Genomic DNA, 22,049 nt, shown 5'->3' on the forward strand with positions numbered 1-22,049 from the left:
TTAGATTGATAGATGTGCAAGCTGTGTGCTAATGTATTCTAGGCAGTAATTAGCGGGAAAGGAGGACAGGAGACAAAACACAGAGGGAATCTAGGCCGTCGGCTCAGCTTCTCTTGGCTCTCGATCAAGAGCGTTTCCGCTAGGGCCTGCCTGTCTCTCGCCTGAGGAGCCAGACTGAGTGCCAGTTCTCTGCAGAAGCGATTGTCAGTTTTAGCTCATCAACTAAAATAATGTGCTTTGGCGATTAGTGCTGTGGAATTGAGTACATGTGTGTTGGGTTGTACCTCAATGAATCATTCTCATGTCGGATGGTTTGATGTGTAGTTATGACACCCTGTCTGTTTTTGCTTCTAGGTGACTTTGCGGTGCTGCTGAAGGCTGGCATGTCAGTGAAGCAGGCCATTGTGTATAACTTACTCTCAGCCCTCATGGCCTACTTTGGGATGGTGATCGGCACAGCTGTGGGCCAATACACGCACAACGTCACCAGCTGGATCTTTGCCGTCACTGCTGGCATGTTCCTCTACGTAGCCTTAGTGGATATGGTGAGTATTAATGTGATCATGATAAGCTAGATGGAATTCATAAAGTATGTTCACAGTCTGGCGAAAAAAGAAATTTATATAGTTTTTCACGTAGCTCAAATGTATCTGATCAGCCAGGAGGTTTGTTGTGTGAACTTTTGTTCTTTAGTTTTGTGCAAGAGCCAGAGAATGTATAGAGAGGAGAATTGCTGCTCAATAAAGTCTTCTGGGTTTGTCAGATGCTAGAGGGCGCTCCTGAGCGAGTCCAAAATGAATAGATTAAGAGACCCTTATTAGTCCCACAACGGGAGAAGTCCCCACTTCTGCATTTAACCCATCCATGAAGTGAAACCACACTCTAGTGAACACACACACACACACACACACACAAGGGGGCACTGAGCACACTTGCCCAGAGAGGTAGGCAGCCCAGTCCGCAGCGCCCGGGGAGCAGTTGGGAGGTTAGGTGTCTTGCTCAAGGACACCTCAGTCATGTGCTGTCAGCTCTGGGGATCGAACCGGCGACCTTCCTGGTATGAGACTGGTTCCCTAACCTCCAGCCCATGGCTGCCCCAGACTCTTATGGAGCTTTTATGAAAAGTGTAGCTTGTAATGCTTTTTTTATATAGAATAATGCTCTAATTATGTTCTGATTTTCCGAACACAGAACTTCATACAGAATTCATAACCAGTCAGCACTCGGTAGCAGTAAGGCTAACCAGCCAATGGTCGGAAGAAGTAATATTGTATCATAAAGCAATCTGCGGAACAAAACCTGGTTGATTTAGAAAACCTGAAAGATAGTACTTTTCTTTTATTTTTCCATTACAACACTTCCTTCTACTTTCGAAAATTAAAGGAGGGTCTTGCACAAATGCTTAGAAACATTATATATTTTTTGTTTGTCTTTAGCCATTTAGCTTCATTCACCCATATTCATTGAGGACTTGCTTGCAAGCTCTCTCTAGCGTTGCAGTCTAAATTAGACATATGTGAGATGTGGTTTCACACTGTATGATATACAGCCTTATAAATTTGCATCCTAGTCAAATTACAAATGTTTTATATTTAATGTTTTAGTATTTTTTTTTTTTTTTTACTGTTGCAGTAAAATTTGCAGTAACGTTTAGGTTTGTGCCCTGTAGAAACTCATTTTTGTGAAGAAAATCAATAAAACGTTATTTGACCAGGAGCTTTATAAAAATGAACAAATTACAAATACAATACAGACATTAAGATGGCTAGAACTACTTCTTTTGGTTATACTACCTATTTTTATGCAAATCTGATTTATCAGATTCTTTTCATCTGCTAATCTAAATTGTATTTTATATTAGTAGCCAACCTTTGAAGACTGAACTACCACTGGCTTCTAAACAGCTACCTTGGTTAAAGACCTGAATTTCACTTTTTGGCCTTATTATCAAGAGTAAAGCATTGAAGGTCCATGTTCTGAATAAGGTTCCCTTCCTTTGCCTCACCAGCTACCCGAGATGCTCCATGGTGACAGTGAAGAGCACAAACGCTGCCACCTTGGTCATTTTGTCCTGCAGAACCTGGGCATGCTCACCGGTTTTGGCATCATGCTGCTCATCGCCATTTTCGAGGACCACATCGTGCTGGACTTGGGCTTCTAGCCGGATGCCGGGGACCTAAGCTACATGCCCCGTGCTTCGCTCTCAAGTGACTATGTCTCCATGGTGGTTACCATTCTCCAAGCATGGCGCAAAGTGCCCTCATGTCTCATTCGCGTCCCTCTTAAGGAGGGCCTTCAGTGGCTTACAGTGGACATAGACATGCAGACGACGTTTACATTTGACCCTTTTCCACCCATTGTGTCTCTGCTTCCTGTGAAATAGTACGACTCAGCTCAGCGATGATGGAGAAACACTGATGTGACGACCAGGTCACTCATTGCCAGTCTCTCTTTTGGATCCTGTCCTCTACCTTTAAACATTTAAATATGTATTTTAAATGATGGGAAAGCAGGATATCTGTAGATGAATGAAAATGTGAACATATCTTCTCTATATCGCTACACTGACAGTGACTCACAAGTCATCCCTTTAATTTAACTACAGTCTTAAACCTGTGAATGAGGATGGATCCTAGAGAGAGGCAGCTACTGCAGACACCCAGTTCACTCGAGCATCAAGTCGTGCGTCCGGTAGACTCGTGTTTAGCCCCTTTTCATTTGTAGTGCACTCGTGGCATGACCAATGCCCCCTTCATGACAAAATGCGATATGTCCTACTGTGTTATGTCTGGTGTTGTCCTACCATCGTGGTGCTGAATCACAGATCATAGAGCTATGCTCTCCTCCAGTGCAGAGGGATCCAGCTGAGAAAATGTGTACTGTATTGGGATTGTATTTTATAGCCTTTTTCTGTCTTTCCAGCGGTGGCTGCTTTGATTCATTTTCATCCCTGTTTTTCATTCTGTTCTATGTGCATCATTCCTGTTTTCAACAATTTCTCTTACGCACACTACATGCGTCATTCATTCTTTCTTTCTTTCTTTCTTTCTTTCTTTCTTTCTTTCTTTCTTTCTTTTTTTAAATCCAATCCGCCTTAGCTTTTGGCCCTGCTCAATGACCATTTGAGTATTAGCCTAAAGGAAAGTACACAGTGTTATGAAGTGAACTGACTTACAGCCTAAACACTTGAACGGTCTCCTGGTTAAGGTCACGTATATTATTTTAGCGTAGTACAGTATTGGATTGAATAGGTAAAGTAGACCAGCATCATATCAGTACACAGGACATATGTGTCTGTTTATGATGATTTGTTCTTGATCAACTCTTGCTTATTAACGGTGGCTTTTGTTTAGAGTATTTTATACATTTTGTCTCAGACATCCACAATACTTTTGCGAGCAGCATGGAAACATGATTACATGGGCTAGATGTACTGCCACTGTTTTTTTTTTTTTGTTTGTTTTTTTTTTACATGGTTTATGAAATCAGTGATTGAAGGGGTTATAGATACAGAGTTGGAAAAATAACTTTCAGGACAGTCTGACTTTCAAAAGTAGCTTTGTACAAAGCAGCACTATGTAAGATTTTATTGGTAAAATTTAAGAAAGCAGTACTGAGCTGAAATGCTGATCTCAAAGTGCAAATTCAGCATAACACTGATGAAGATACTCTTTCAAAATCCATCTGCTTGTTTGGGTCCAAAGCACAATCCATATTGCAAAACGTTCATGCGGTTGCACATTTCCACTAGAGAGGTCTCCAAACCCCCAAATCTTACATAGTGCAGTTTTAAAAAGCACATTTGCCTTTGGCTTCTTTGAGATTGCAGAGATTCGGCTGTTCAGTTGCATCGTTGGAAATTTTCTTTGACAATCTGAAGTCCTCGCGAGTTTTTCTTTGTTTCTGATATCCTTCGCCCAATTTTGCACTTGGACGTTTGACGTAACCTAAATAACAGAATGTCTTGTTAATTAAGTTCTGACATTCGCCTTTCCCCTATTGAGTTGGCTCTACGCTGACTGAGGGTTCACCTCCAGACATTCCATTGTCTCCGCTGCTCGTGCACGGCGGGGTTTTAACAGGCAGAGACATGTGAACGTGTGCGATGCGCACTTATCCTGTCACCGTGTGACGTCCGTTTGTTCTGTCGGGTGCATCGTTATGTTCAGTCGTGTTCATCAAATGTGCTTTGTTTGATCAAACACATGCATGAGGCATGAAGTAAATGTAACTTTTTTTTTTTTTTGATTTCTGCTATTAAATAGCTCAAGACGGGAACACTGAGTGTTGAACTTTCTTCCGTTTCAGTTTTACTCCTCGTCCATTTGTGTAACAGAAATTCAGTGAGAAATGCTTTACATGATTTCAGTCTTTGCTCTGAGGCAGGCAAAGCATCGCTTAGATCCCAGAATCAGGTTAAACAGATGCTGAAGTAATTTAAACTAAATGTGACTGCTGGACTATGTTCTGTGAATCTGTAAGATATGCTCGGAGGAGAATGCGGTAAATCTCAGTGCAGCACATCTTTACATTTAAATATTCGGTTAACATTTGGCAGCTCTGATTAGTGTTTGACCAAAAAAATCTGTCTACCCCGAAGTATACTTCATGGCATTGACGGTTAAAGAGTCTTGCTTTGGTCTTTTTTCTTTCTTTCTTTCTTTTTTTTTTTAATTCTTCTGTTGAGAAATGCTGGGTATATGTTAAATGTTGTCATCGCATTTGCCATCCTTGCTGATTGTGTGCATTTTGCTGTCGAGAGGAAAATAAAGTTTTGCGAACAGTTTTCTGTGTTTGAGTGATTGTTAATGCGAGTCGTAAGTCATGTCACTCACCCCAGTATGGAGTTTGTCACGTCGCAGCCTGACAGGCTCTAGATCAATTTTCATTATGTATTAGACAAAATAAATGGTTATTAGAGGCCAGTAATGGGCACTGTGTGCCACCTCCTCTCTTAGTGAGCCAAAAAATGAAAAAACATGAATATAGTCTACATGCTGCAGAGTGTTTATTCTATATTTCTGAGATTTTTTGTTACAATTTAAAGAATCAATAAAACCTGCCACAGATGTGGAATCATCACGATCAGAACCTCAGTAAGTGATACTTGTGAATTAAATGTAATTGAATAATACAGTTCAGTAAATTGCTCGTCTTTAATTTGTTTGCTCTTCGTTCTTCATGAGTTCAGCTGGCACAGCAGGGCGACGCCGCGGCGGATCCAGTGCTCGGGGGGAACGTCGGAGTTCAGTGCCATGGCGATGACGTAGTTAGTGGAGTGACCCGTGGTGGACAGCGTCCCGCGCCTCTCACTGGTCTTGTAGACAGGAGCGACGTAGCACAATCGGTGGGGGATGTCCTGCTTCTTAATGGGCTTCAGCCAAATCTACAGATGTGAACATATACTGCATATTAAACATGTGAACCTCTCTTGCTCTGCGGTGAGCGAATCTTTGGTCAAACTTTGATTTTGATGGGCCTCTGTAGATACTCACCTCGTCTGACTTTGCCGTATATGTTACATTTAGAATAACACTAGACTCAAGCCAAAATGATAAAGTAAGTTTCAAATAGTTTTTAAAATTGTATTTTTAACATTTCACTTCAAATCTTTTCTTACTAAAATTCATTCTTCAGAAACGCAATTTGCAAATTTAAAAGAAAAAGAAAAATTAAACAAGTTCTATATAGTATAAAAATATAGCTAGCCAAACCAAATGTTCTCACGGCCCTTTGGACAGATGTGAACCCAACACCTGCACTAACCCTAGCCTTAACCGCAACCAAAACCTAAACCTCTATCTAAAACCTAACCCCAAGACTAACGATCACCAGACAGTTTAAAGACACTGATTCAGTTGTTGAAATGTAAACAAAGTCATTCAGGGTGGTATGACGCGAAATGTGCCTTTCTGCAGATACAGTGTCAGTCTCATACATCAAGGTGTCCTATCTTTTTTTTTTTTCTTCCAAGAATGAATTTTTACAAAATGTTCCATGTACATTTTACCTAACTTTATAAGATACAATGTTAGTTCTACCAGTAAATATGTGAATGGCTATATAGGACCGGTAGTTTAATACATCTAAAAAGTACATAACAGAAGCCATTACAGATGAAATGGTTATGAATATTTTGCCAGATGCCCGAGACATTGTCCAGGTACATTCAGAGCTGTACATTACAACAGAACTTAAAAAAAAGCTTTTTATAAAATGATAAGGTTTAGATAAGCATGTAGGTTCACTGGTGGTTTTGGATAGTAAATAAAATGGCTATATTCATGCGGTAAACCTGCCGACCCCCGGTTCCTATCACCACCACTGTAAAGAAATCTGAATGTCTAGATTGAACCATTTCATCACCAAACCACTCTGAAGGTCTTTGACGCAGATTTTTGAAAATTCAATTAAATTGTGCGTTAACAGTTTGAGCATTTGTAGATAACCTATAGAAGACCATCAAAATAGTGTTTAAAAATTTTCAAGTAAAGTTGTTCAACTCATACAAGGTATAAAAACATGAATACATATAAAGTAAAGTTCAAAATGACCCCACAGTTTTCCCAGGAGGATCTAAGCTCCTTTGAGACAGGCCACTGCTTTAAATGAGCTCGAGCCCAAAGAAGGCAAAGGTGGCTCTGATTCCCGTTTATGTATGGTTTCTTCTTTGTATGGTAGTTTTTTTGCACACTGGAAAAATATTTTGGGGGATTTCTTACGATGACAGAAAGGTCTGATTGATGAATTGAGTACATGAACCCAATCCTTCACTGTAATTACCACAATCAAGTAAAATAAGTCACTGCACTTCAGAAAGGCTGATGAATATTTAAAGGGCAGCGCAGCTTGAGGAAACATTATGCCTGCGTTTTTAAACTGTCTCAGGATGTTAAATTGTCTAACCAATGTCAATCTAGGTGAACAAGTGTGATACACTAAACACAGGAGAATTTCTATGATTCATTATCTAGAATACTGAACAAACGCATAAGAATGTCATGAGTTTCAAGCATCAGCAATGTTTCCTTTGGCTTCTCATTCAAGGTTCCCTGGTGCCCTTGTCTTTTCAGCTAAGTGTAATAGACCTGTGACATTTTTCTCAAAAACAATGTCAAGTCATCTGAGAGAAATTACCTAGGCGTATCTGGGCCTTTAGGGTTACAAAACAGCAGGTGTGTTGGGACTGTTATCTATATTAGCACAGCGGAAGGATATTCTAGGCTTGCGTGGATTTAACAGATGTGTAGGCGCATGAGTTTATGCACAATGCAGCCTGAAAGCCAATCAGCCGAATTGAATAATGAGGGAAGAGTGTAGTAATTTGCATTTCAAAAGTTTTTATGTTTCCACACAAATAATAAGAGTTCTGCTCTTGTCAAAAAAATGGATTCCAGTATTAAGTTGCCCTGGAATGTCTGAATATTAAATAGCAGCTCATGCATAATTCATAGTGCGTGTGCATGCACTGTGCGCAATGGGGGAAAAAGGGAAAAAAAAAAAAAAACTATAAAACTTGTCCAGTGTTTTGTCTCCCTGCACCTCAGAAATGTGCCAAAAGAGATTTGGCCAAAAATTTTGCTTAATACTGTATGAACATAGTATTCACTTAATGCACTATTCATGCAGTAGCTTGTATGAAGATGTAATTAGAAAGCGCTCCAATCACTGGATGAACTAAAAAGAGGAAACAAACTGCACTAGTGTAAGATTTTTGCACAGAAAACTGTTTTTTTTCTTCTCAGAAGCCCCCAGATAAAACTGGGAAACACAAAAGCTCAACGTGAGCGAGCTCTCTCCTGGGTCACGCCAGCCGTAATTAATCATTCGGCTGCTTGTTGTTGCCGCGGCTGTCTTTGGGGTTTTTTTCGGCATTGTGCAGAGATGAAAAGCCCCTGCCTCCCAGGAGCCGAGCGGCGAAATGTGGAGTCAGCTCAGACCCTCCGCCGAGAAACCGAGACCGCCTCCCTCATGAGCCGTGCTTGTGCGTTTGCCTTACATCGGCCATTCAGTCGACAATGAATGCCGCTCTCTGAAGGCATGAAATGGAAAAATTAAAGCAGGCTTAGAAAGAAATACACACCTAATGCTAGACGCGAACAAAGTGAAGGAGCGATAAAATAGAAGGCTCTAAAAGGTGGCTGAGGAGGACCCTTTCTGAAGAACAAAGACCAGACAAAGCCTTAAAAATCCACCGTTGCTCTTTAGATGTTAAAATCTTAGTGGCATGTTAAGTCTCTTTTGTACATGTTCAGCACAATGATGTAGCATTTACAATGACAGTCGTCAACAACAGACATTGTTCTGCCTTACACTATACTGAGTTCTTCACACATTCATACTAACGTGTTGCCATAACCGGCTTATAACAGCAGTCACAGAAAATCACGGATATAACTGATTTCACTGTGATATGCTTCTGACAGTTGTGATTGGTTTTCATAGATCTGTTTTGTATCTCGTTATTATGGTAGGCCTCTAACAGCAGTATGGTGTGTTTTAGATGATCAAAAGTGCAGATAATTCAGGCACAAAAAGTGTATTTAACTAGCATGGTTGGTGGCAATGAGGTTAACTGTGTGCAGCTGTGGTTAGCCAAGGAGCTAACATTGTAGTTATCAGTTGCCAAAGAAGGCAACAGTGGCTCTGATTCCTGTTTATGTATGGTTTCTTCTTTGCATGGTAAAGTTTTAACTTGCATTGGTGGATGCAGTGACACAATGTGTTCAGACAGTGGTTTGTGTTCCTGAGCTCATGCAGTGATTTCCTCAACAGAATCATGTCTGTTTTTAATGCAGTGCTGCCTGAGGGCCTGAAGATCACAGCCACCCAGTATTGGGTTTGGCCTTGTCCTTTTCATACAGAGTTCTTTGCTATTTTACATTGAGAAATGCTATTCTTCACTTGTTGCACTATTTGCCTGTCTTTCACAGAGTGGTGAACCCCTCCTCATCTTAACTTCTGAAAAACCCTCTGGGAAGGTCTTTTTATACCCAGTCATGTTACTTATCTGTTGCCCATTGACCTAATTCGTTTTTCGATGTTCAATCAGTTTTTTAGCATTACACAAATTTACCAGTCTTTTGTTGCCCGCGTCCCAACTTGTTGTTTGTGAAAAACATTTGCCGATTTTGAATTTCAGACCAGCAAAACATTTCAAACATCAGTTTCAGCATTTGATATGTTGTCTTTGTACTATTTTCAATGAAATATAGGTTTCAAACGATTTGCACGGCATTGCATTTCATTTTTATTTACATTTTATGCAGCGTCCCAACTTTTTTGGAAATCAGGTTGTGTAATAATAATCCTTAGATTAAGGCCTAATTATGCTCATTTGTAATGAAATGATGAGTCAGTGTTCCTTAGGTACTGATGATATCCACAACATACTCAGAAGAACATATCGTGACATTATTTATCATGATATCATCTCCCACCCCTAATACTTATGACAGTGTGTTCAGGGCACTTAGATTGTTTTAGTTCTTTCACCGTTTTTAATAAACAGCTGGCTTTACTGTTGTGCTTTTGCCCAGTTGATCCAGGTTTATGTACTGTATCTCAAGTTTTTCATGCAATATTGTGGACTGTGCAGTGTATATCCCTGTCTGAAGCAACACAAATAAGTGAATTACCACAGGCATGGTGTCATGGAGAATCTTCGGATAAGACTCAGCGAGGAGCTTAGTCTTCCGTTCCCATCGAGCACCGTCCAGGAACAAACCGCGAATGTAGACACCTGAGAAAGATGAACAAAGACAAGGGGTCAAACACACTCACAACCTCTAATCACAAGCTTTTAATCCCTTTACGAGCCCTTCAGTTTAGCCTGAACAGGAAGTCCTCAAACAGACCATCCAAACAGCATTAAAATCTCTGTAAACACTCGTTTCAAGACCTTTCGCTGGTGCTCAGATGCACACACACCAACTGGGTGTGTCTGACTGGGACCCCCTCCAGAGAGAGGTTCATCATGCGCTGATGAAAGAGCAGTGGGGGTCTGATGTAAAAGAGCGGCAGAATGTTGACTGTGATTGATCGCCCGTGGGCACGGCGAGGGGTTAATGGATCCTCTCTCCTTCTCTGTCCCTCGCTCTGTTCTGTTATTTTTCATTTGTGCTTTATCCTCCCTTCATTCCTGTTTTATTCATTCCTTCTTTCTCCTTGTTTTCTCCCTCTTTCTCCTTCCTGCTTACAAATCCTTGCTACCCTTCAGCCCTTTCACTTACCTCTCTCTCTCTCTCTCTCTCTCTCTCTCTCTCTCTCTCTCTCACGCAACTACACTCAAAGACGTTTTATTGACTGTTGGTGTTAAGTGGGTGTTCAATCTTTCAAATCTGCACTGTTTTAACAAACACTGTAACATTGTGTTTTACTTTTGGTAACTGAGTCAAGTCACTTCTGCAAGTTAAAAAGTTGCATGTTTTTTACAGTGAAGAAACAGTAAATGCTAATATGGTTAGCAAAGTTAGCCCCAGAAAAGGATGGCATGCCCACTCCAAGGGGAAGGGGAAAGGACCTGCCCCAGGTGGAGGAGTTTAAGTATCTCAGGGTCTTGTTCACAAGCGATGGGAAGAGGGATCGTGAGATCGGCTGCAGGCTGGGACAGGCGGCAGCAGTAATGCGGTCACTGTACCAGACTGTAGTGGTGAAGAGGGAGCTGAGCTATAAGGCAAAGCTCTCTGTTTACCGGTCGGTCTACATCCCGACCCTCACCTATGGTCATGAGCTGTGGGTAATGACCGAAAGAATGAGATCGTGAATACAAGCGGCGGAAATGAGCTTTTTTCGCAGGGTGGCGGGCTACACACTATGTGATAGGGTGAGGAGCTCGCCCATCTGGGAGGAGCTCGGAGTAGAGCCACTACTCCTCTGCATTGAGAGGAGCCAGCTGAGGTGGTTCGGGCATCTGATTCGGATGCCCCCTGGACGCCTCCCGGTGGGGGTGTACCAGGCACCCTAGGACCCGCTGAAGAGATTACATCTCCAAGTTGGCCTGGGAGCGGCTTGGGGTCCCTGGGAATAAGCTGGAGGAAGTTGCAGGGGACAGGGTCATCTGTGATTCTCTGCTCTCCCAACTGCTACCGCGACCCTATCTGGATTAAGCGGTGAACGATGATGATGATGATGATGATGATGATGAAGTTAGCTAAGGTCTACAGAGTTAGCTAACGTTATCTTGGTAAACGGATTAAAAAGTTATCATTAAAAAACCGGCACACCTGTCTGTTGATCACCATGTCATGAAACATTTTCTAACAATGTGGTGGCGTTGATCCTGATGCCAAGCAGGAACTTGAAGACCTGGAGAGGCTGGTAGTAGAAATCAGGAAATACAGACAACTTTATGACTCCATGAGCAGATGGGCAGACATCAAGACCCTCCCTGATGAATATGGAGCCTCAACCCTCGCTCGTAGTTTTAATGGACTATTCCATGTTGTTACTTGATGACGTGATTGCGTAAAGACAGACTGGTATGAACAAGACAATCTACATATTATGAGAACATTATGAAGAAAATCAAATAAATGCAGAAACAGGAAAAATAGGAAAGCAAAAAGTCTTTCCATTACTCCTAAATCTCTCTTTTTGGTTTGTTTTTTCTAAGTTACTGAATACTTTCTGGAAAATCTCATTACTCATTAATTTACTTCCAAGTTAATCTGCAACGCAGTGTCTTGCTATATTCTCAGATCATTTAGCTTATTGAAAGTATTATTTCCTAATAACCAAACATTGCAAAGAGAATCCTTGCATTTGCTGAAATCCCTGACACTGAGAAGCTAAATATTGTCAGGAGAAGGGCAGAAGGGCAGTTTCACATGATAAAATTACTTAAAAAGTCTCTAGAAATATCCATCCATCCATCCATTTTCTAAGCCGCTTCTCCGTCAGGGTCGCGGGGTCTCTAGAAATATGTTATTGTAAAATATTCTTACAACTGCCCTTCTGCCCTTCTCCTGACAATATTTAGCTTCTCAGTGTCAGGGAGTTCAGCAAATGCAAGGATTCTCTTTTGTAATTAACACAGTGTTTGTCTCAGATATTGAGATATATCTGTGTTTAACAATAAAGCAGAAACACTCGCTCTCGCTCTCCCTCTCTCACCGTCCTCAGGAGGCTGCTTGTACTCCTTGTCGTCCATGACCTCGAAGTCAAAGCCCAGCAGGTCGATGGGAATGGTGTGCTTGCGAGCGTAGTTTTGCTGGCTTCCCGTCAAGAAGGCCTGCGTGAAGAAGAAGCCTGACATCCAGAAGACCGCAGGCGTGCCATTATCGTACCACCCCTAGAGACGGCCAAGAACAACACCAGGTGAATGCCGAACGCTCCACTGATCAAACACCATCAGAACTTACAACAGTGAGAGCTGAGTAGTATCATTACCTAAGTATAGCCAGAGCTATAGTCTACAGAGACAGTCTTCCACCTAAACTATACAACTTCGCATGCTCTTTAACATTTTAGATTTAGGTAAGCATGGGAGATGCTTAACTCTTAGATCCCTTAGAACAGGTGTGTCCAATCTTACTCTGCAGGTTTGTATTCCAACAAAGCAGGAGCTTATGTGAGTGATTGAAAACTGAGACCAACTGATTAAACAGGCAGAAGTAAACAGTGAGCTATGTCTTCTGTGCCCTTTGCGGATGAGACTGAACAACAGTGCCTTAGAAGAAAGTTGTTGTCATTTTAATTTACATTTAATCAAAATGCTGTGGCGGGGGTGTTTTACTGAGCATGGCGCTGGCATGAGAAAATCAAACACAGCAGTGCTGTTGGAGTTCTTAAACACTGTGTCCAATCGCTGTCCACTCTATTAGGCACAGCAGCTTGTTGGTCCATCTTGTAGATGTAAAGTCAGAGACCATAGCTCATTTGTTGCGGCACAGTTTTGTGTTGGTCATCCTCTAGTCCTTCATCACAGAACACTGTTGGTTGGAAATTTTTGGTTGGTGGGCTATTCTCAGTCCAGCTGCACTGCTGTCTGATCCACTTGTACCAGCACAACAAACACTAACACACCACCACCATCGGTGTCACTGCAGTGCTAAGAATGATCCACCACTCAAATAATACCTACTCTATGGTGGTCCTGTGGGGCTCCTGACCTTTGAAGAACAGGCTGAAAGGGGGCTAACAAAGTATGCAGAGAAACAGATGGACTGCAGTCTGTAATTGTAGAGCTACAAAATGCTTCTATATGGTAAGTGGAGCTGATAAAATGGACAAAGAGTGTAGAAACAAGGAGGTGCACTCTCCATTGAAACACTCCAGTGCATCAATAAGGAAATCTCAGATCTGTATCAGTATATTTCCCTGGCTTACTGTCAGCCTGTCTTACATAATCAAACCAGTGTCTGTTCTTATTCACACTTACATACAATAAGTACATTTTGTAATCCACCTCAGCACTTAAACGTGGCCGTGACATACAGTGACTATGCCAACAGATCTGCCCATGAATGCGTGTAAGCCATTCGCAGTAATGCGCTAAGCCTCATGCTAAAATAAACATCAAGAGGCTTACCTACAGGACTTGCTACACACGCTCATGTTCGGAATGCACGGCACATATTGCAGAGCATTGAGTCAGATGGTGCACATGTGATTTTCTTGCGCTTCTTACTGTACAGTAGAATACTTTGGACCAGCTGGCTGTTTTGTGTTGTGTTAATGCACTGTTGAACCCATTGCAGGAACTCTGCTGCGCTAATTTACACACCAGCGATTAAGCAATTTCCTTTCAGCCTATTAACAGACCAAATCATATGGAAAACAAGCTGGCCACATGCCGATTTTCTTAAGCTATTATTACATTATATAAAGCTATTATTTCTGAGTGATTAACAAATGGTTCGGATAAGTAATAAGGACTGCTAATTGATCCTTCAGAAAGGTGATTATTAAAATGACAGCTATAATGTTCTTGAAAGCCCTTCTCCTCTTCTGGGAATGCTGCTAGAGCTGCCTTTGAAGTCTTCTGGGTACAGATACCTGTGGTTATGCCAGTATGACCTCCACAGTCGTGTGTGAAAGTTTCAACACCCCTGGATAGAAATTGGGCACTAAACATTTTATAAAAATGCCATATTTAAGCGTGCCCTCTGTAGACGAGGTGTTAACTTATTTTCACTTAAATCAATAAAATGTGGACTTTGAATGTTTTAAAATGTTTGTATAGAACTACATTGTAAAGAAGCTTAACTAACTATCTTATACAGTTTAGGCCAAAGCTCTTCCACTCCTGATCTGGAATCCAGTTTTTCTTAATCACTGGTAAGTAATGAGACAAGGTGGCCGATCGGTTACCGATAGCCACAAGTGATTATGAAATCCAGGACAGGAAACTGGGTTAAATGTGCAGATCTGAAGTCCTCTGCTTTAAGCTATTGAGTTGTCCTATATTTCCATTAGAGAATCAACACTTAAATAGTATTTTAACCTCTAAATGATATTTTAAAATGTACTGATCTATGCAGATTTCCCATGCTACACATGAAAAGGAACTAGAAATGAATGCCAAGGTATCATTTGGTAACTACAGCTGTTCAGAGAAGCTCTGCTCAAATGTAACCCCTAACAGAACCACCTAAATAATCTGTCTTTAATTTTGAATCAACACTACTACTTTGATAAATAAAATGTTCTCCGAAACTGTGTAAAATGACATTAAAATGTATTTAGATGTAACTACATAGGGTTACTTCATGTTCAAGTGTTTTCGTTGGCCTTGAATATCCATCCATCCATCCATCCATTATCTTCCGCTTCTCCGGGGTTCGGGTCGCGGGGGCAGCATCCTAAGCAATGAAGCCCAGACCTCCCTTTCCCCAGCCACTTCCACAAGCTCTCCAAGGGGGATTCCGAGGCGCTCCCAGGCCAGCTGGGCGATATAGTCGCGCCAGCGTGTCCTGGGTCTTCCCCGGGGTCTCCTCCCAGGTGGACTCGCCTGTGACACCTCCCGAGGGAGGCGTCCAGGAGGCATCTTAACCAGATGCCCGAACCACCTCAGCTGGCTCCTCTCAACGTGAAGAAGCAGCGGCTCTACTCCGAGTCCCTCCCGGATGACTGAACTTCTCACCCTATCTCTCAGGGAGAGTCCAGACACCCTGCGGAGGAAACTCATTTCGGCCGCTTGTATTCGCGATCTTATTCTTTCGGTCATTACCCAAAGCTCATGACCATAGGTGAGGGTGGGAACGTAGATCGACCGGTAAATCGAGAGCCTTGCCTTATGGCTCAGCTCTTTCTTTACGACAACAGACCGGTAAAGAGCCCGCATCACTGCTGACCCAGCACCAATCCGCCTGTCAATCTCCCGCTCCCTTGTACCATCACTCGTGAACAAGACCCCGAGATACTTGAACTCCTCCACTTGAGGCAAGAGCCTATCCCCGACCCAGAGAGGGCTCTCCACCCTTTTCCGCCTGAGAACCATGGTCTCGGATTTAGAGGTACTGATTCTCATCCCAGCCGCTTCACACTCGGCTGCAAACCGATCCAGCGAAAGCTGAAGTTCGCGGCCTGATGTCCCCAATAGGACCACATCATCTGCAAACAGCAGCGATGTGACCCTGAGGTCACCAAACCGGACACCCTCCATCCCTTGACTGCGCCTAGAAATTCTATCCATAAAAATTATGAATAGAATCGGTGACAAAGGGCAGCCCTGACGGAGTCCAACTCTCACTGGGAACGAGTCTGACTTACTGCCGGCCATGCGAACCAAACTCCTGCTTTGTTTGTACAGGGCCTGAATGGCTCGTAGCAAAGAGCCATGTACCCCGTACTCCCGAAGCACCTCCCACAGAATACCCCGGGGAACACAGTCGAATGCCTTCTCCAGATCCACAAAGCACATGTGGACTGGTTGGGCAAACTCCCATGAACCCTCCAGAATCCTGGAGAGGGTGAAGAGTTGGTCCAGTGTTCCACGACCAGGGCGGAACCCGCACTGTTCCTCCTGGATCCGAGGTTCGACTATAAGCCGGACTCTCTTCTCCAGTACCCCTGCATAGACCTTGCCAGGGAGGCTGAGGAGTGTGATTCCCCTGTAGTTGGAACACACCCTCCGGTCCCCTTTTTTAAAAAGAGGCACCACCACCCCAGTCTGCCAATCCAGTGGCACCGCCCCGATGTCCACGCAATGTTGAAAAGGCGTGTCAGCCAAGACAGCCCCACAACATCCAGAGCCTTGAGGAACTCAGGGCGGATCTCATCCACCCCTGGAGCCTTGCCACCAAGGAGCTTCTTAACTACCTTAGCGACTTCGGCCTCAGTAATGGACAAGCCTATTCCCATGTCCCCAGACTCAGCCTCCTCACTGGAGAACGTGTCGGTGGGATTGAGAAGGTCCTCAAAGTACTCCTTCCACCGCCCAATGACGTCTTCAGTCGAAGTCAGCAGCACACCATCTCCACTATATACAGTGCTAGTGGCACACTGCTTTCCCCTTCTGAGTCGCCTGACGGTTTGCCAGAATCTTTTCGGAGCCGACTTAAAGTCACTTTCCAAGGCCTCACCAAACTCCTCCCATACACGGGTTTTTGCCTTGGCGACAACTGAAGCCGCAGATCGCTTGGCCTGTCGATACCTGCCAGCTGCCTCTGGTGTCCCACAGGCCAACCATGCCCGGTAGGACTCCTTCTTCAGCTTGATGGCATCTCTCACCTGGGGTGTCCACCACCGGGTTCGAGGATTACCGCCCCGACAGGCACCAACTACCTTACGGCCACAGCTACAGTCAGCCGCTTCAGCAATGGAGGAACGGAACATGGCCCATTCTGAGTCAATGTCCCCCACCTCCCCCGATATCTGGTCAAAGTTCTGACGGAGGTGTGAGTTGAAGATCAATCTGACAGGTTCTTCTGCTAGACGTTCCCAGCAAACCCTCACTATACGTTTGGGCTTGCCTGGTCTGACTGGCATCTTCCCCCACCACCTGATCCAACTCACCACCAGGTGGTGATCAGTTGACAGCTCAGCTCCTCTCTTTACCCGAGTGTCCAAAACACATGGCCGCAAGTCCGATGACACGACTACAAAGTCAATCATTGAACTGCGGCCTAGGGTGTCCTGGTGCCATGTGCACTTATGGACATCCTTGTGTTCAAACATGGTGTTCGTGATGGACAAACTGTGGTTTGCGCAGAAGTCCAAAAACTGAACACCACTCGGGTTCAGATCAGAGAGGCCATTCCTCCCAATCACACCCCTCCAGGTCTCACTGTCATTGCCCACGTGAGCATTGAAGTCCCCCAGTAGGACAATAGAGTCTCCAGGAGGAGCACCTTCAAGCACCCTTCCCAAGGACTCTAAGAAGGCTGGGTACTCTGAACTGCTGTTCGGTGCATAAGCACAGACAACAGTCAGGACCCGTTCCCCAACCCGAAGGCGTAGGGAAGCTACCCTCTCGTCCACCGGAGAAAACCCCAACATACAGGCACCGAGTCGAGGGGCTATGAGAAAGCCCACACCTGCCCGCCGCCTCTCACCATGGGCAACTCCAGAAAAGAATAAAGTCCAGCCCCTCTCAAGGAGATTGGACCCAGATCCCAAGCTGTGTGTTGAGGTGAGCCCGACTATATCTAGCCGGTATCTCTCAACCTCGCGCACCAACTCAGGCTCTTTCCCCGCCAGTGAGGTAACGTTCCAAGTTCCAAAAGCCAATTTCAGCAACCGAGGATCAGAACGCCAAGGCCCACGCCTTTGGACACTGCCCGATCCACAACGCACCGAACCCCTACTACTGCCCCTCCCATTGGTGGTGGGTCGATGGGAGGGGGGACTCATGTAACTCCTTCGGGCTGGGCCCGGCCGGGCACCATGAGTAAATGCCCGGCCACCAGACGCTCGCTGGCGAGCCCCTCCCCCAGGCCTGGCTCCAGGGTGGGGCCCCGGTAACCCTGTTCCGGGCAGGGTACACAAGTCCTGCTTTTGTGTCTTCATAGGGGTTATTATGGATCACACTTTGTCTGACCTGTCACCTAGGACCAGTTTGCCATGGGAGACCCTACCAGGAGCTTTTGCTCCAGACAACATAGCTCCTAAGATCATTCAAGCACGCAAACCCCTCCACCACGATAAGGTGGTGATCCAAGGAGAGGCTTCATAGGGGTTATTATGGATCACACTTTGTCTGACCTGTCACCTAGGACCAGTTTGCCATGGGAGACCCTACCAGGAGCTTTTGCTCCAGACAACATAGCTCCTAAGATCATTCAAGCACGCAAACCCCTCCACCACGATAAGGTGGTGATCCAAGGAGAGAATATCCAATGCTATTTTAGAATTTTTTCACAAAATATAATTGAACACTGTGTTAATACAAAATCACTGCATCGTTCACGTCATGTAGGATGACAAGTCTGGTGAGTGTGAGAATTAATAAGCTGTGAGATCTGAAATGAAATTACCTACACTGATGAAATAAATAGGTGTAATTGCTTGGAATAGAACAAGGTATGTTAAGATATGTGAGGCCCAGCTAATACTTTCTTATGGGTGATTTCTACTTTTCATTATTGACGTCCAACAAAAGCAGAAGTGACTGCATCATATACAGTACTGTCCATAAGCTACAGACCAGCTTTCATGTATTTACTATACCTTTATTACAGCTTCCATCCTTTTCAGGAGTCTCACTTTCGGATATTTTTCCCCACATCTCCAAAGTTCAGTCTTAGAAGTTGGCTGTATTTTCTGCTTCTCATGAGTAAAGCCAACTAGAAATTCAACTCACTTCACATCTTAGATGTCCTGTTTCTGTGTTCTAGTGCAAATTTTCTCCTTTTCTCAGTAACAGCTTCTTAAGTTGTCTTCTCACAGTGGAAAGATGGACAGAAACATCTGGATTTTTTCAGATATGAAGCAAGAGTGGAGCCTGATTTTCTCCTCTCTCTCAAAGATGAAAGCTTTTTATCTGATGGGGAGGCTGTTTATCTGATGGGGACGGTTTTGGTGGTCTAGCAGATTTTACCAGGTTGTTTTTTCACTTTGACTTTCTTCTTCCTTACATAAGTGGATTGTCTTATATCTAATCTCCTCAGAAATATCTACTGAAAACTAATGCTTAATGACTGTTTTACATGAATGCTACTTTCCCTTTGAAGGGGAAAATGATGTCAGTGACTCCTTTGGGGGGTTTTTGATTGGTTTGGTCTTTGGTTTGAAGACTGGAAAAGTCTAAGTGGCAGTAGGTGCACAAAAATGAAGAACAAATTAAATGCCGATAGATTTGACATTCTACTTAGTGTTGGTAGCTTTTCTGTAATTATCTGTTAAACTTATGTTTTTTTTCTGACACTGATGAATGAATAACTGGTACTTCATGGGTGTTTTGACTTGCCTCTGCCTGCACAGTATTGTCTGAATGGCTCAAACTTACCTGCAAAAATGCAAGCCTCTCCAAGAAGTCACTGACATATCCTCCCAGTGGTTTGAGGCTGGGGTATGACTTCTTCATCCACATGCCAGGAATACGGCCTTTCAGAATGCTCGTTACAACTTCTTCTAATTCAGCAGACATCACCACCAGACCCTGCAGCAGAAAAGCAACATAAGTGGCAAACACATTCCAGATGGTTTAAGGGATGAATTTATATTTCATCATTTTGTTGTCTTCATAAAGTCTTCATTGCTGAAATATCCTCTCACGAAAACACATAGCTATACCCTTTCTACGTTCAGATTTGTGATGTGCCTGGCACATCCCTGTCGTTGGTTAGATGATGCAACTTGGACACAAGTTTTTGTTGCGCTTTGATCACTATATGTGCCACCCTGCTAAAAATGCAGGCTTCTCTGTAACAAACATTTCTGTGGCACATAATGTTTTTTTTTTTTTTTACATCATGAAGTTGATGTATGGAACTTCTTGAGAAAAGGAGCCCGCACTACAGATGACTGCTGTGGAGGATGCCTAATGCAAGTTGTTCATAATACAAATATACATTTCATCAAGTTTACAGTCTGATTATCTTAAAGGGACTCCTGAGCCAAAATGAATAATTTAACCATCTGTTGTAAACATGTTTCCTACAGTGGTGACACAGACTGCCTGGTTTAAAGACAACAAAAACCCCATCTAAAGACTTTGAATTCCCCAATAAAGGTGGTATTAATCACTATATAGCATTGATATTCCTTGTATGTGTAAAGCTCACACATAACAATGTACATCACCAAATAAATCAAAATTCTTGAAAGTGGTCTAAGTGGTCTTTTGCAATAAAACCCTTAAAATCATCATTACAATGGAGAGAACTGATTACTCAAATTACAGGACAACAAGCAAAAACTTTTGTTAGCAAGGTAGCTGGCTGTACTTGTGGATTCAGCGATTTGTGTGTTTATGCTTATCTTATGTACATCCTAATGTGTTATCAAGCTAGTAAAGCTGAAATAATTAGCCTCAAGGGAGTGCAACTTGACAAAGAAGCTAGCTTGCTAACTTGTATTGGTAGGAGTTAGTACTGAACTGCAATTTCGTTCTTAGCGAAGATCAAATAATTATGATTGCAGTTCAGAGTCAGATGCCTTAAAAGTTCCACCTCTCTATTCTCCTTCAGCCAAAGTTCAGTCTAGCCCACATAACGGAACTCATATAGTGAGGGCCTCCACAAACAGCAGCAGAGATTAAAGAATGATACCTACTTCATCTTCTCCAGAGGAGCTGGAGCTAACAAGCCCATAAGAGATGAGGGAGGTAGTGGAGAGGGATAAGAGGACAAAGAGAATGCAGGCAAAAAGGGAGAGGCTGGAGATCACAAAATGAGGTGAAAAAGAGAGGTGCCCCAAGGCAGGAGCCCAAGATGGGAGCCAGAAGAGATTAAGGGATTATATTAAGGTTAGATTATGGGATTAGGGTCCACAGTGTGTAAATGAAAACCAGTGCCTCTGATCAGACCACGGCAGGTAGCACAGCTCCCTCATCAAGAGAGAGGAGGAGCGTGTTAACCAGGATTGGAGCTGTCAGTTAAACAGCAGGGAAACTTTCTAAAGAAAGAAGCATGTGTGCAAGAACTCCAGGAGAAAGGCCTGCAGTTGGATAGGATGGATTGTATCAACTTCAGCCTCTGGACGCCAAATGTCTTCAAATGTTGCTGTCCAGTAACATTTAGAATTTTGGTAGAAAGTAAAGGCTTTAAAAGAACCAGTAAAAAAAGTTAATTTATGTTATCTTACATAGACTTTTTGTTTGATGACCCAGTTAAGACTTACACTAATGCTAGCTTGGTTTTATAGCTGCCTATAGATCAGTGGCTAGGCTAGTAGTCAGGATTTGGTAGACATCACATGGATTCCCAATGGTTGTAGCAGCCTCTAGATGGAAAGTTTTCAACTGTTGCTGTCCAGTAGCATTTAACATGGTGTTAGAAAGTAAAGGCATTAAAAGAATAGGTCAAATAAGAATGCTAAAGTTAATTTATGTGCTTACATTGGCTAGTAGACAGGATTGGTAGACACCACAGGGATTCTCAGTGGTTATATGAGCTTGTATGATGTAAAGAGGGTAGCTTCCATTGTATTTATCCATCTTATTTAGTGGCTACATAGAAAACTTTCAACGGCTGCTGTCTATATATGATAGTACCATTTAGAATAGGTGCTGGTAGAAAGGCACAATAAAGCCATAGGCTGATACATAATGCTAAGGTTAACTTACATTAGCTAGCTTACATACTTTTTTGGTCAGCGGCTAAATGGAAACTTTTCAAGAAATGCTATTTGCATGGAACAGGGACATTGAGCATGCTTGGTGGGGGGAAGGTATAGTAATTAAATTCATAGGTCAATGAGAACTGTTGATACTGTTTACATTTTAGGATGATTATTATAACTGTTAACTGTGGATTGATGTGCACTAAATCAAAACATTATTTCATAACATGATTACGAAAACAAATAGAACTGTTTTCTGTTTTTCAAGATTGTACAATTGTACAAATATCCAGGTTCATTCACAGTATTTATAAGTCCGGTTTTATCATATGGTGTCTGGTTACATTTAATTCTACTAAAAACAATATGCCCTTTTGAACCTA

At 43.0% G+C, this 22,049-nt stretch overlaps 2 protein-coding genes across 5 annotated transcripts in view; one reads left to right on the forward strand and one right to left on the reverse strand.

The window, feature by feature from the left end:
* The window catches only part of slc39a10 (solute carrier family 39 member 10), a 38,505-nt gene extending 33,719 nt beyond the window's left edge, over nucleotides 1-4,786 (forward strand). For 3 of the 4 annotated variants that reach the window (XM_017695085.2, XM_017695086.2, XM_037539680.1), the window contains exons 9-10: nucleotides 355-545; nucleotides 2,009-2,161. In XM_017695085.2, coding sequence (XP_017550574.2) covers nucleotides 355-545; nucleotides 2,009-2,161 — 344 coding nt within the window. Of the gene's footprint in view, nucleotides 1-354; nucleotides 546-2,008 lie in introns of all 4 variants that reach the window. The other variant, XM_017695084.2, reaches the window with a different exon arrangement.
* Nucleotides 4,787-4,986: 200 nt separating this feature from the next.
* The window catches only part of dnah7 (dynein, axonemal, heavy chain 7), a 181,672-nt gene continuing 164,609 nt past the window's right edge, over nucleotides 4,987-22,049 (reverse strand). The window contains exons 62-65 of the mRNA XM_037539674.1: nucleotides 19,391-19,543; nucleotides 12,115-12,292; nucleotides 9,639-9,742; nucleotides 4,987-5,386 (exon numbers count right to left, since the gene is read on the reverse strand). Coding sequence (XP_037395571.1) covers nucleotides 5,180-5,386; nucleotides 9,639-9,742; nucleotides 12,115-12,292; nucleotides 19,391-19,543 — 642 coding nt within the window. The 3' untranslated portion in view covers nucleotides 4,987-5,179. The remainder of the gene's footprint in view (nucleotides 5,387-9,638; nucleotides 9,743-12,114; nucleotides 12,293-19,390; nucleotides 19,544-22,049) is intronic.

Source organism: Pygocentrus nattereri, chromosome 6 (genome assembly GCF_015220715.1).
Source record: "Pygocentrus nattereri isolate fPygNat1 chromosome 6, fPygNat1.pri, whole genome shotgun sequence".
Classification (NCBI taxonomy): domain Eukaryota; kingdom Metazoa; phylum Chordata; class Actinopteri; order Characiformes; family Serrasalmidae; genus Pygocentrus; species Pygocentrus nattereri.